At 31.0% G+C, this 13826-nt stretch overlaps 1 protein-coding gene across 8 annotated transcripts in view; it reads left to right on the forward strand.

The window, feature by feature from the left end:
* The window catches only part of FAM172A (family with sequence similarity 172 member A), a 528836-nt gene that overhangs the window by 246195 nt on the left and 268815 nt on the right, over nucleotides 1-13826 (forward strand). For 7 of the 8 annotated variants that reach the window (XM_030927233.1, XM_030927235.1, XM_030927236.1 and 4 more), the window contains one exon: nucleotides 8072-8290. The exons of the other annotated variant lie outside the window; for it this stretch is intronic. In XM_030927233.1, coding sequence (XP_030783093.1) covers nucleotides 8072-8290 — 219 coding nt within the window. The remainder of the gene's footprint in view (nucleotides 1-8071; nucleotides 8291-13826) is intronic. 8 annotated transcript variants of the gene reach the window in all.

The following is a 13826-nucleotide window of genomic DNA, read 5'->3' on the forward strand; positions in this document are numbered from 1 at the left end:
CCTGAATATGCATATTGTAATGTAAAAACCTTAAGCCATTTTGAATTTTTATATGTTTCATGTATACCAAAGGGTCACAGATGGTGGAAAGATTTGTTTCCATGAAGTAGTGTAGCATTTTGTGATTATAAAATTAATCTGTCTCTAAATCTGTTTAAAGAGTTTTTGCCATCTAATGAGCAATATAAATTATTAATATTTTCATGTTCTTGGGGACATTCACAGTCATAATTTTACCAACACAGCTGTTTGACCCAGTGACATCATGTTTTGCATATTTTTGCATTTTAATGAGCTAGTCATTTAAAAGGTTACAAAGAAACCATAACTCATAAGTAATTAAATTATTTAGCAGAAGAAGTATGAGAAGATCTTCTGACATAGGTCACTGTGGGAAGAGAAATTCATAGCTATACTCATTTGCACCTGTTAGGAGATGAATGTATATTGAAGCTTTTCCCTTAGATTATGAAATGATGTTACTTGTTAAAATATGTAAATGTATACAACACAACATGCACACACACACAAACACACATCCTCAAACATTACATTTTCATTGTTACAGAGTAAGTTTAAATACCACTCTTAACACAAACTTAACTGACCATTTAAGGTTAATCATTCTTGAAAATCTAATTAGGAGCATTTTATTATTACTCTTTTCTCCTTTTTTTTCCTTTTCACATTTCCCTTTTTTTGAAAAATGAAATGGTCCCATATAGACATTTTAGGAATTTATATATAATTTAGATTTAAAATTTTCTACTGAATGAAAATATCTTAAAATGAAAAGTGACTGTTAGATTAGGATACATGTAGACTCTTAAGTATTACTAGCATAGTGCTTGGTAGATAGTAGTTGCTTATTAAATGTTTATTGTATGAAATCGATGTTTAATGAATTATTGACTGAATGAATAGGATTCTTTGTTATGTCCTCATACTTGCAAGTAGACTCTAGGACCACAGGCACTGATATATTCTTGAAAAACCAATGAAAATAATTTAAACACATGATATTTTAATTGAAAGAAGAAAGAGAAAGGTGGCATATTTAATACAGAATGATTTGGGTACTGTAATCGTTAAACAGGTTTTATAATTAGCTTAAAAACTTAAGCATATGTTTGTATGATATATGATTAGGTCAAAGTGATAATATTTTGAAAGCCCATGTGGCTACCAGAGATGTTTGAGAACTACTATATTTACACAACTTTATAATAGAGTTCAATAAGAAGTCAGGAGAACATTGGACTTCCACTCACCATTTCAAAACATACAGGCATAACTAGCATGAGGAATAGTAAAGTTAATGAGATCAATCTGCCCATCCAAGTCTTCTTTAGACCATGTAATAAAGAGGTATCTGTTAGATTTCCTAAATTCATTTAGGGATTTTGATATATCATTGACTGGGCAACAGTTTTAATTTGTTACTTCTTTTTCGTTTAATGTATAAATGTGTGGGTATACCTTTGTGTCATTTTGTGAGAATGAGAAGCAAAGAATATAAAAGATTTCACAAAACTATGGTGTTAAATCGTATTTCTGTCCTCAAAATGAATGGTAAATGTATTAATGGTACTATTGTGCATTTATGGAATCCTTCCATAAGTAAATTGTGAATAGAAGAGAAATTTGCAAAATTTAAGCAACATAATGTTCTAAAACCCAGGAAAAGTTAGAAATGAAGTGGGTAATAATATGGGTAAGTGCAAAGCGCATGTTTTAAAATAGATAGTGCTTGGATGACCTGACATGTCAGAACTGGAGACAAGGGTGTGTGTTTGTCAATATATCCTTCGTGTTTTACAGACTCCTAAGGGAACAAGGGAAGATACAATTTCACCTTTTCTGTGCCAAAACATTTTAATTATATCTTCTTCCAACTACAGCGGTTCAGTAACCAAGGAGCTGACATTGATGCATGTGTTGATAAAGCTGCAAACATTCAAAATGAGATTAACAAAGATTTTGAGCAAAGGGTGACAGCTAATTTTGCACAGTATTCTGCATCTAATTCAGGCCAACGTAATAATAGAATATTTTATAACTGTTTTGTTATTCAAAAGGACTTTTATGATACATTTATGTTTATGGGTATATTTGTATCATATTCAAGAATTTATCTGTTGTATGGCTTAAAACTATCTGCATCTGTGTTATAACCCTCACACAATATTAGAGGGAAAAACTCTTATTGTAAGTTTTTTGTTTGTTTGTTTGTTTTTGTAAATTATACTTCATCCTTGGAACTCTTTGCCTTACCTTAGTTAATCTAACTGGAGAAGGTACAGAGATGCCAAACACATATTTTCTAATATTGCTTAGTATGCACTAATAAAATGGCCAAGAAAAGTTATATTCAGTTAATTTAATTAATAAAACTGTAGTTTCTTTATGTTCTTGAGTTCCTTTGAACACATTTCAGTGTATTTCTTTTCTCTTCTATTCTCTATTTGAAGGCAGCTGACAGTCTTCTTTCACTTTTCTTTTTGTTTGTGAAATTTTCTTTTTTTTTTTTTTTTTTTTTTTTTTTTATCCACTCACTTCTCCATCTGCTTTCACTTTTGTTTGCTTGGGCCGTCTCTCATCCCAACTTGATAATGAGGAATGCGGTGTGACCCTGACCTCTATCAGCCCATGCATGACCTTCTGACTCTACCATATAACCTTTGACCTTCTCTTTGACAGCTTGATTAATTACCCTGTGTTATGATTTATGAGTAAGTGCTATGTAAAAATAATAGACTACAGGTGGTCCTCTGAAAACTTTTTGTGGCATGTTTTCTTTTACTGACTAACTTGATGAGCTATTTGAAGTTGGAAACTTAACTGGGATAATCTATATTGGTCCCCATTATGGTACTTTTATACCGTGGAACACACACAGCATTAGAATTCATGAAGCTACAAGTTGAAGTATCGTTGTGAAGAACATTTTACAAAATATTAGTAGAGTGTTGTTACCTAAATGCACATTGAGAAGAAACACAAAACGGAGTCAAGTGACATTTCACGCGTTTCAGTCCCAGGTCACGTCTTGAGAAAATTGCTAAAATAATGGAGGGGGCATTTTTCAAGCAGAGCTGCAGCTCCAACAGCTATGTTTACTTTAACGCTTCACTAGTGACTTCTGATTGGTTGTCATGACCTCATCTCACTGTTGCACCTAGGATGTTGCAACAGTGACATATACATACCCTTCTTGGAAAAAGATGAGAATAAATACAACATACATCTTTCAGAAAAGATGAATGGACAGTGGTTTGTCTATGGGTAGATGTCGTTTATAGATAAAGCACTTTGGGTCTCATTTCCCTTGAGGATGAGCACCTATCTTCTTTCAAACCAAGCAGATAGAATGGTGAACTTGAAAAATATGATTGATAAATTTGTGTAAAATGATCTCTTACAGAGTCTTGCCTGAAGACCAAAACAGATAGTTCCACAGGTCAAAGGATTCCACTCTAACCCCTGACCTCTCTGGTCACATGTGGCTTGCAGTATTGTCAGGTTAATATGCAGAGCCAAGTACTTTCAGCTGATTTTTTTTATTTAGCCAACCACAAGATACTTGAAAAGATGTAGAATTTGCCGGTTTTCCATTTTTCTTATAATTGGTAATGACTAGGTAAATTAACATGGATAAGTCTTCAGTTTTATCAGATTTCATTTGGGGTCAAAAGTCTGGTTTTGGTCAGGCATTTTAAGATTTTATCTATTTACAGAATCTTCTTGATAAGTGCGTATTTGTACTGATATAATTTGTCTATCAAAGTTTTCCTTTTTGGTTCTTTGTGTTTGGCATCACCTGTTTGTTTTAGACCTCTCTGACCTAAGCCATCATTTGTTGGTTGAATGATAAATGATTTATTATTTATTAGTAAGTGCATCTACAGACTTCAAAGTAAAGAAGGCCTAAAGACCTGTGTATTCTATTTAAATCACAAGTTCTTGTGCTGAATAAAATGCTATGTCTAGGAATGAAATTTTAAGGGTTTCTGATTAAGATTCCATAGTTTATACCTTGTAAACACAGGTCTGAAAATGAAAGTAGAATTATAGCAACAAAAGTATAAAAGTGGAATGAGATAAATTAAAGATATAAAGCTTACTTTTACCAGTATATATTCTCTTGATCACCTTAATTTCTACTAGACTGTGATCAAGCATGAGTTAATTAACAACTTTATGTATGCTTTGTCTTTTGAAATGTTGGATATTGGAATTGATTTGATAAATCATTATAAAGGATGCCAGAAGTTTTATTTATTTAATTGTAGAATGCTAGATAATCGGTTTGATCATTTTATCTTTTCAAAGATAAAAGATTTCGATGTGTATTTGAAATGACCTAACTTTTTATCTTGTAAGAAATGTAGCATACTTAAGGAATAATTAAATATAAAAGAAATCCTTCAATATAAAATGTTTAAGAGTCTGAACATAAGTTATGGAGCCTTCCTTTGTAGAGTAGCAATGCACAGTTCTTTTAAGATATACTTGATGCCTGATATTATTGTGTAGTTTCATAAAACTTTATGGGTAGATTCATGAAAGGTCACACTAACATCTCTTCTTACTAATTTTGTTGTGTACTGCTTGAGTTACTGGGAATGGAAAGAATCACTTTTTAAAATGGTATTTAGTCTGATTTTTGAAGAAGTCAATGTTACTCAGTTTAAAACAGTAAAATTTACTGACATTTTGTCTTTGCTTTGTTTTACTTTATTTTCTTTGACTCCTTAATTTCCATATATTGATGTTGACATGGCAAAAATCTTCGTAGCTTATATAAAGCAAATTTTTGCCAGTGTTACATATGACAGAGAAACGAAGGACAACATTTTTACTATATATCTGTGGTTAGAGCACATAGGTGGGATAGTTAACTTTATTTTCTTACTCCTGCTTTCTGCTGCTCATTATAAAATGGTTATGAATGATCTCCGTTAATATTGCATTAATTAATTTATCAGAAATATTTTAATTGTAAATGTTAGTTTTTTACAGAACGGTAATTGAATTTGCAACAAAGACATTTATTAATATCAGCTCTCATTTCTACAGAGAATGTTCCTGAGTGTTTCTTGATTGTTGTCACATTAATTAAATCGGCAATCCAAAATATCTAAAGGATAAAATATTTTCTAAATAGCTTGGGTGTTTAAATAGAAACATCCATTGTTGAAATCTAAATGATAAATCTTCAATTGATTTATATAGTGGTGATTTAAAAATAGAATCATTTCTCATCTGTTGATGCCTAAGTGAAACACTGACGTTGTGCCTTTATGATACTGAACAAATGAGTCATGTAATTTTCAGTTACATAATCAATAACTTAGACAAATACTGCTTCTTTGATGATTTGTAAATGCCTTTTTAAAATACTTATTTAGATGGAACATATCAAATTTCAGAGTCTATTTAAAATTAAGTAGGCATGATAATTTTTCAATCTATGATTTCTAAAAATTGAAGTTTAAAGTTCTGCTCAGATAAGCCAGATATGAAAATATTGTTTTTATTGATTAAGTAATAAGATAATAGTTTTACAATTCTGGTGACTGTAAATTTTGTTCAAAGAGTTTACCTTTATTTGAGATTTATTCATTATACAAAGATAATGCCACATTATATCAATTTATTAAAGTCCCACTCTTTTACCTTGACTGAGATTTTTGAATTTGAAATTTTTCATATTATCATTAAAATGTAGTATATCACTATTTTCATCTCTACTAATTTTAAGTTTCTATTTTGGTCTTGCTAATTTTAATGCCTGAGTACGAGAGGGTGGGGTGTGTGTGTGTGTGTGTGTGTGTGTGTGTGTGTTTAAAGTTCAGTTCACTCAGAGAAGGCAGGGAAGAAACATGACAGGAGACCACTTACTCATGGTACAGAATTTAGTAAGGAGGCAATTTTCTTTTTGGCCTATGGTGACCTTTTCTGACTATGTTCCTTACACCCAGAGACAGTGTACTGAATGCCTCTATTTCACCCTGTTTAGCAGAGTGCAACAGTGTTCTTTAACTTACTTTTAGTGGGAGGAGAAGTTATAGCTGAAATTTGAGAAGGGCGTGAAAAGTTGTAAGAGGCACAAGGAAGAGGGGTAGGAACGTCCTTCAAATGTGATTTTAATAACTAGTCAAGTGTGTCCAACTGTAGAAAATCACCAAGTGACAATCTGTCTACCTGACAGTGACCACAATGAATTACAAGACTTTTGAATAGCTATACAGATTAGAATAAAGCAGGACCAAATAAAATATCTTTTGTTGGCAAAACTTTTGACTTAGAGCTAAGAAACTATAAAAAAAAATTCTCTTTTGCTTTGATGTAGAATGTTTAAATTACAAAATTTATAAGGTGTTTTATTAGCCTTTTGTGAAAGAAGCATTATTCTAAAAGTTTTATTTGAACATCTGTTGAAGAATGGGTGGTGTTTTGTAAATCAGTTTGCTATATATTATTATATAGTTTTCATATATGTAGGAAATCACCAAGTGACAATCTGTCTGCTCATTATAAAATGATATATCTTAATTAATAGTCCTATCATTAAAATCAGAACTTCAGTGATCTTGAAAATTTCCAAACCAAATAATGATTTTAGACAATAATGTCATCCGATTGGAGGAAAAAACAGAAGATAATTCCAAAGAAGTTTGTAAGTAGTTTGTGAAGTCAACTGTTTAAAAAAACCAACCATGTGCAGCAATGCAGCATATTTTAAAATAAGATAATTGAGTCTATGCTAACACTGGTTTACTATTACTGCTGTCAGTTTTTTTAAAATCATCTTATGGTTGGTTTGGCAGAAAAAGAATTTAAAATTTAAACTTCAAGTTGAAGATTCTACAGTTACTGTCTTGAAAAACTATATATAAGTAAGGATATTTTATAAGTTTTATTTTCTATTAAATAGATTTTCTAATAAATAGATTTTATGAGCTATTTTCTGTAGCTCTTATGTTTTTATTATAATATCATACATCTTTTAAATATGACCTTATAGTATTTTACAAGGACATAATTGGGACCTCACAACACATAATTGAATAGAAAGGACAAGATATATAATAGCTTCAAAAATTTGTGTTACCCATGCTTGTCAGTGGTAATTGTTTATCCCTCTCTGTATTTTCTCATGGTTAGCTTATTCCATTAAACATAATATAAATATCAAACGTTTTCTTAATTATAACCACAGAAATGTTTACCAGGCTAGAAAGAAATAAGACAGGAAAACATATGTTTTACAAATTTAAAAAAAAAAAAAAAAAAAAAGCCTTAATAACTTAACAAGCTGTATTTTTTAACTTTGGAACTTTGCTTATTTCCTGGTTGTAGTTTTTAATAAAGAGAATTTTTATCGTAGATTGAAAAATGAAAGAAATTTTAAGATTAAAGACTTGTTTCCATACATTATAGTAAGACAGTGGCTTATTTTGCTTTATGATTTTTCTGGCCTCCTGTAAGAAAAGAAGTGAATAAAATTCAAGGTACACAGGTAGATGTTATGTGTTTATAACAATGTAGAGATGTGTGGTTTTGGAATGTTAAATCAGATTTATTCCTTTTTAACTGCTCAGACAAATAAAAAATGCTCATTAAAGGGCCATTGTAAAGAAAAATATACAAAAAAATGCAGTTTGAATTGTGAACTTCAATTTCAGAGGTTGTTTTCTCAAAACAGATAGTATAAATATTAATATAATTTGAAAGTATACTTGTTATTTGCTAATTTATTTCAATCATTTTTTGGGTTCTGAGAGATCTGAATTAATTTTTTAATTTAAGCTTTATAATCTTTATGTTGCAATTATGTTTTTTGTTCTTTTAAATAATAAATGCTTATTTGTATACACAATAAAAGCAAACAATTTTAAATGACTTTCTTTTGACAAAAATAAAATCATAATCCTGCCTAAAGGAGTATTTTAATGAATATGCAACTATATAAAAATTGCGTAGTCTGAAGCAATTAAGAACTTTTTTGAAAATTGAAATGGATTATAAGATTTAAATTATGCTACCTTCTTTCATTTCAAAACAGGAAGGATATGGAGTTATAGTATTAAATCCCAATGAAAACTATATTGAAGTAGAAAAGCCGAAGATACATGTACAGTCATCATCTGATAGTTCAGATGAACCAGCAGAAAAACGGGAAAGAAAAGATAAAGTTTCTAAAGAAACAAAGAAGCGACGTGATTTCTATGAGAAGTATCGTAACCCCCAAAGAGAAAAAGAAATGATGCAATTGTATATCAGAGTGAGTGAGATCACTACTTTCCTTTACTATTTTCTTTACCTTGTGTACATTTTATTTTATATAGATTGTTTTGTTTTTCTTAAAGAAAGTATTAATTTTTTTATTTTTCGTCATTTATTTCCCATGGCTGTCTACTTGGATTAAATGGGTTTTTTAATTCAGAGTTATAAAATGCTTCATTCTTATTTCAGTGTGACATTTTATAGAAGTCACAAATGCAAACTCTATTTCCTTTTGTGTCATACACTACCTCAAGAAAAATTTTCTAAGATAATTTTATTGTGATGGATGCAGAAGGCAGAAAACTTGCCAGTTCAATTTCCAAACATGCTGTTTCTTTAAGGAAACATAGCATATCTTTAAAACAACATAACATGCCATTCATTATGTTGTCCATAAGAGAGAGTATATGTAGCCTAACAATTCTAAGGCATATAACCTGCTGAATTAATAATGCTCCATACAAAACATTCATCTTGGGGGGTAAGGTTTACTAGATAATGCATTGTTTTACGATGAGCAGCTATCTACAGTGTCTCAGCCTAATGTCTAAAAGCAGATAGAGGGAGAAAGAGTAATTAATATCTTAATAAATACTTAAGCTAAAATAGTGTAGGGATAGTGTGTAATGAGGGAACTCTGTCCATTGCTCTTGTCCTACCCAGTGAACTTCTGCACTTTGTAGTACTATCAGTATGGGATCATTACAGCAGTGCTGCCCAAGGATTTCTAATTCTGTAGGGGGCACAAACAATTTTATTTACACTTGGATATATTCAGAAGCTTGACATACATACTGTAAATTATATATATGAGACATTTGTCCATTTTCAAAACCATTATTATGGATGCTAAAAGTTTAATAGTAAAACATGTCGAAAATGCTGCTGGTTAAGAAAAATAGTATATTGAAATAGTCCTCAAAAGTGAGCAATTCAGAACATTTAAACATAGAGAAAATAACATTTTATAAATTATACCATAGGATAGTAGTAACATTTCAAATTATTCAACTTGAGCTATTTTTACATTTACTTTAAGAAGATCATTAATAAAATGTTTCCTACCACCTTTTAGGGGAAATATATTGCTTTCTAAGTTTTTATTTTCTATTTTATTCTAGTTCATGGCATAATCACTCTACTTTTTGGAATTGTACTTTAAACATTCAAAACATTTTATTTATAGGTCAGTCTGTTGAATCAGCTATGACAGTTAAGCAGTGGTGTAAACAGCACATATATTCTCAAGACCCCAAAAATGTATCCTGACAAAGAATTCTCAAAGCAGTTCATATAATGAATCAAGCAGATTATATTATTTAAATTTTTAGAAAGCATCTCACTATTTAATATATTATTTGAAAAGCAAGAACACTTATTATATTTGGAAGCAATACGTAGCTTGTTTGTTCCAATGCAGTTATATCACCCCCTTTCTTTTATATGATTACATTGGGGTCATGATGTTACCGTCTTCTCTATCATTTGTACTAAGCTTTCTTCTATATGATCCAGTCTGTGAACCACCATCTTAATGACAGGTTGAAACTTTTAAAAGATTACCTCTGATATCCAGGTTCCAGAAATGAGTTATATAAGGCGTTTGAAATTATAATGTGTACCTACTTGTTTATGTAAAATGCAAACAAAATGATATTGTATATTAAGTTTATTTCTTAAACAATTTTTTGCCTATGACATGTACAGATTAAGCATATATTTCAGATATCAGACATCTGTCCCGTAAGTTTATTTCTTCCTGTTTTCTCTTTATCTTGTGACCATTGCTTTGCTTTTTTTCTTTTGTTCTCTTTTATGCATGCATTTTCTTTATTCTGTTTTTCACATCTGCTTTGTTTATCCTCACATCTATTTTTTCTTATACCAAGGAAACAACATTCTTTTTATGTTGCTTCATTGTTGAGACCTGCTGTCTTTCCTTTTGTTTTATTTTTAATTATTTTCTCTTTTTTAAACTCCTGTCATTTTTCCCTTTTTTCTAAGTCTTTTTGCCTCTTTGTCCCATTTCATTCATCAGTTCAGGTTCCCACCAGAAGCACCAAAAGACAAAAATAGGCCCAAACACATAATACCACTTTGTATCGATAGTCTTAGTTATGAAATGTTTTTTCATAGTAAACATCATTTCTCTTAAAATATTCTGGAATTTTGCAAAATAGCAGAGATATGCTGACACTCTTCAAAGATACTTTTAGATCGTAAGGTTTGGCCCTGTAGTGGGAAAGAGAAGAATGGTTCTTTTTGTGTAAGGTGTATTAATTTCTTAGTAATTTTGATCCACTCTAGAAATGACTTATACTAGTGCTCTTCTTCTCTCTATTTATCTCCCAATGCCAAGTATTTGTAATTTTCAGACACAGAGCATCTTATATGATGGAACTAAATTAACTTTTATTTATATACTTCTTACCAATTTACAATTTGAAATTATCTTCTATTCTTTGTGACAGCCTAATAAGTAGATGAATCACATCATTTTGTCCTGATTTTATAGCTGGAAACTGATACACAGATGTTTGTCTAGGATCACAAAGCTAGTAAATGGTAGATAATAAATCTACTTGTAATTACTGTAGGTTCTTCCCCTCTTTCTTCTTTACCACATTGTTCTGTAGATTGAAAACAAAATATGTATCTGAAATTTGAAAATGAAGCCATGTATAGTAAATGTATGATACAATATAGTAAACAGCATTTGATGACAAAAATAGATTTTTGACCAGGTATTATTTAATGGACTCTATTAAGTGTTTATGAACAATTTATATGTATAAATGTAAGTATTTATTTAAATATGTATGTATATTTATATATCCTCTACAAATAGTATGACTAATACTGATCCGAATTTACAGATCAGATTGTGGGTCAAAAATTTTTAGCTTTTGGAGGGTGGAACCTCAGTCTGGGAACCCTGCCCCAGGAGCGGGAGCTATCATATCCTCCCCTCTGCCACTTTCCGTTGCAACTAAGAAAGCCTGTTTGTACCATAAACACACACGCACCTTTGAGTAATTTTTCAAAGGTCACATACTCTTAATATAAGCTTCATAAGGGCATGTACTTAGTCTGTTTTGCTCACTACTGTATCCCAGAGCCTAGAACAGAGCCTTCATAATAAATATTTGTAGAGCAGATCTTCCACAATAAATTTTAAATAAGGTGGTAGAGCCAGGATAAAACCCCACACTACAACTACTACTTTTTGAAATATGTCCTGCATTATTAAAGTATGCAACTTGATTTTCTATGAGGAAACATTCCAACAAACCAAAACAAAGAGTCAAATAGCACTACAGTTGTTGGCTTCCCACTCAATCCAGTAGCTGAGATTACAATCCAAAAATTAATGATAGAGGGTCATTATTTGATACCTTGAACTATATATTTTCATCTGAATATATAAAAGTAGAATATCCTATTTTCCTTTTGAGCTATGTCATTATACTGCTAAAATTATGGATGAAAATGGAAGTGTTTCAGCCTGACTCATTGCAATTTCTGTGTTACACATTTGCTCTTAAGAGTACAACTGGGGTTACTCTACCCTGTACAAACTTTGTGCTTTATGGAATCTGTAATTGCAATTCCTGTTATTTCCTGAATCCAAAATTCTGTCCACGTATAACCCATGTTGTAAGCACCTAGCTGAAATTCTACCTCTTCCTCTCACTATAAGCAATGACCTCTCCTTACTGAGATTCATGGAATTTATAATAATTAGCTAATTTACATGAAATTTACCAGATACTATCCTGATATGTCTCTTGTATTTTTGTCTAATAATTTAATTAATATTAGCAATTATTTTCATGCCTCTCCACTAGATCTCCCCATAATCCTTTAGATCTTTGAGCATGCTTTATATATTTTGGCATTACATGTCAATCGTTAAAAGCAGGTATGTACTGCTTTTTGCATTAGTACAGAGTATGTTATGAGGGAGTCAGGAACTGATACTAGAATTTAATCCCTTAGATGGAGACCAAAGCAAAAAGATTAGGCCTAAGAGATACCTAGATAAAGGAACCTACAGCATAGGAATGAAAGTTATTCTGGTATCAAACTGGAGCATAAGAGGACAAGTAAATCAAGGAAGGTCAGTTAATAGAATTTTAGAGACTGTGTAGAGTATAGGCAAAAGTGACTTGATGCTAATCTGTCTAATGTTGGGTTGGAAGTGCTTGAACATCTCTTTCCTAAAGTGAGACTTATTTGTGGACTCTGCTGATGGGAAGGAAAGGAGAGGAATTAGACCCAGCATGTGAAAGAAAGCAAAAACAGATGCCGAGGATAGAGGGGAAGAGAATTACATGGACGCAAAATAAAAAATCCAAATATGAGACATTTACAGAATAGGAATCAGCAGAGCCTGGAATTGCACATAGTGATACTTAAATATTTATCAATTATTTGTTGACATCCATCAAAAATCTTATTCTTTAATATGTAAGATATTTGGTGTTGCCTAGTTTTCTGATTGATTTTTTTCAGGATTCATGTGAGTTTTTGCAATTGTTTAGAAACAGCCAACTCTGATAAACTAAAGCTTTCTTTCCAAAAATATGTTTTTGATGTTCTGACTTGGGTATGTTCACAGTTCTGAATCTCTTCTGTGCAAATGCCACTGAAGTCATTTCTGTCTAGTGTTTTAGCAATCAAGTTCAATTTATTTGTATTACAAACAATGATTGTTTAATTTCTGGAACTATTTTATTTTGCCAGTATATTCAAGTATTTGGATTGTCTTTTTTCTAGTATCTTGTAAATAGCCAGTCTCCTTTCAAATGTTTGCAAATATATGGTATACACAGGCAAAAGTAAAGTAGCATTTGGGCCTAAAAGTTTAAGATTAGCAAAGTATAATTTTATTTTACTTACTGAGTAGAAATAGATATGACTAGCTAGTAGATTATGTAGCACTTTTCTGAGACATTAGGAGCAGAGCATGAGAGATCAAAGAACTTTCTGTTTCATGTGGCAAGTTTTCTTAACTATGAAATAGTGTACTTGCTAGCATATATTATGGCTTATTAGGGGGATTGATTTGGTCTAGGCAATAAACATCATGTCAGACTTGCCTGGCAGGAAAACCTGCTTAATATGTTTTGTAATAAGATGGAATTTTTTGTTCTCAAAAACATCTGCCAACAGAATTCAAGAGTGAAGACAGAAAATGTCATCAATTCAGTGGTAATCCTATAAATTTAGTTTCTTTTTGAGCAACACATATCAAGACACACAAAATTCCCAGTGTTAATCACCACTGGTTATAGTACTTTGTAAAATGATGAAACAAAAACATTTTATTTTTGTATAATGTGTTAATTAATTCATAATGAATTTTAATATTTCAACTGATAAAATTTTAACAAGCATCTTGGCAACAGATCACTTTTTAAAGCATCTGTTTTTTAATGTGTTGGATTGAGAACTGAGTCAAATGGCTAAATATGTACATATATTCTTTATAAAAACATATTTTCACCCCCCATAACTACAGATACACTATT

Source organism: Rhinopithecus roxellana, chromosome 3, assembly GCF_007565055.1.
Source record: "Rhinopithecus roxellana isolate Shanxi Qingling chromosome 3, ASM756505v1, whole genome shotgun sequence".
Classification (NCBI taxonomy): domain Eukaryota; kingdom Metazoa; phylum Chordata; class Mammalia; order Primates; family Cercopithecidae; genus Rhinopithecus; species Rhinopithecus roxellana.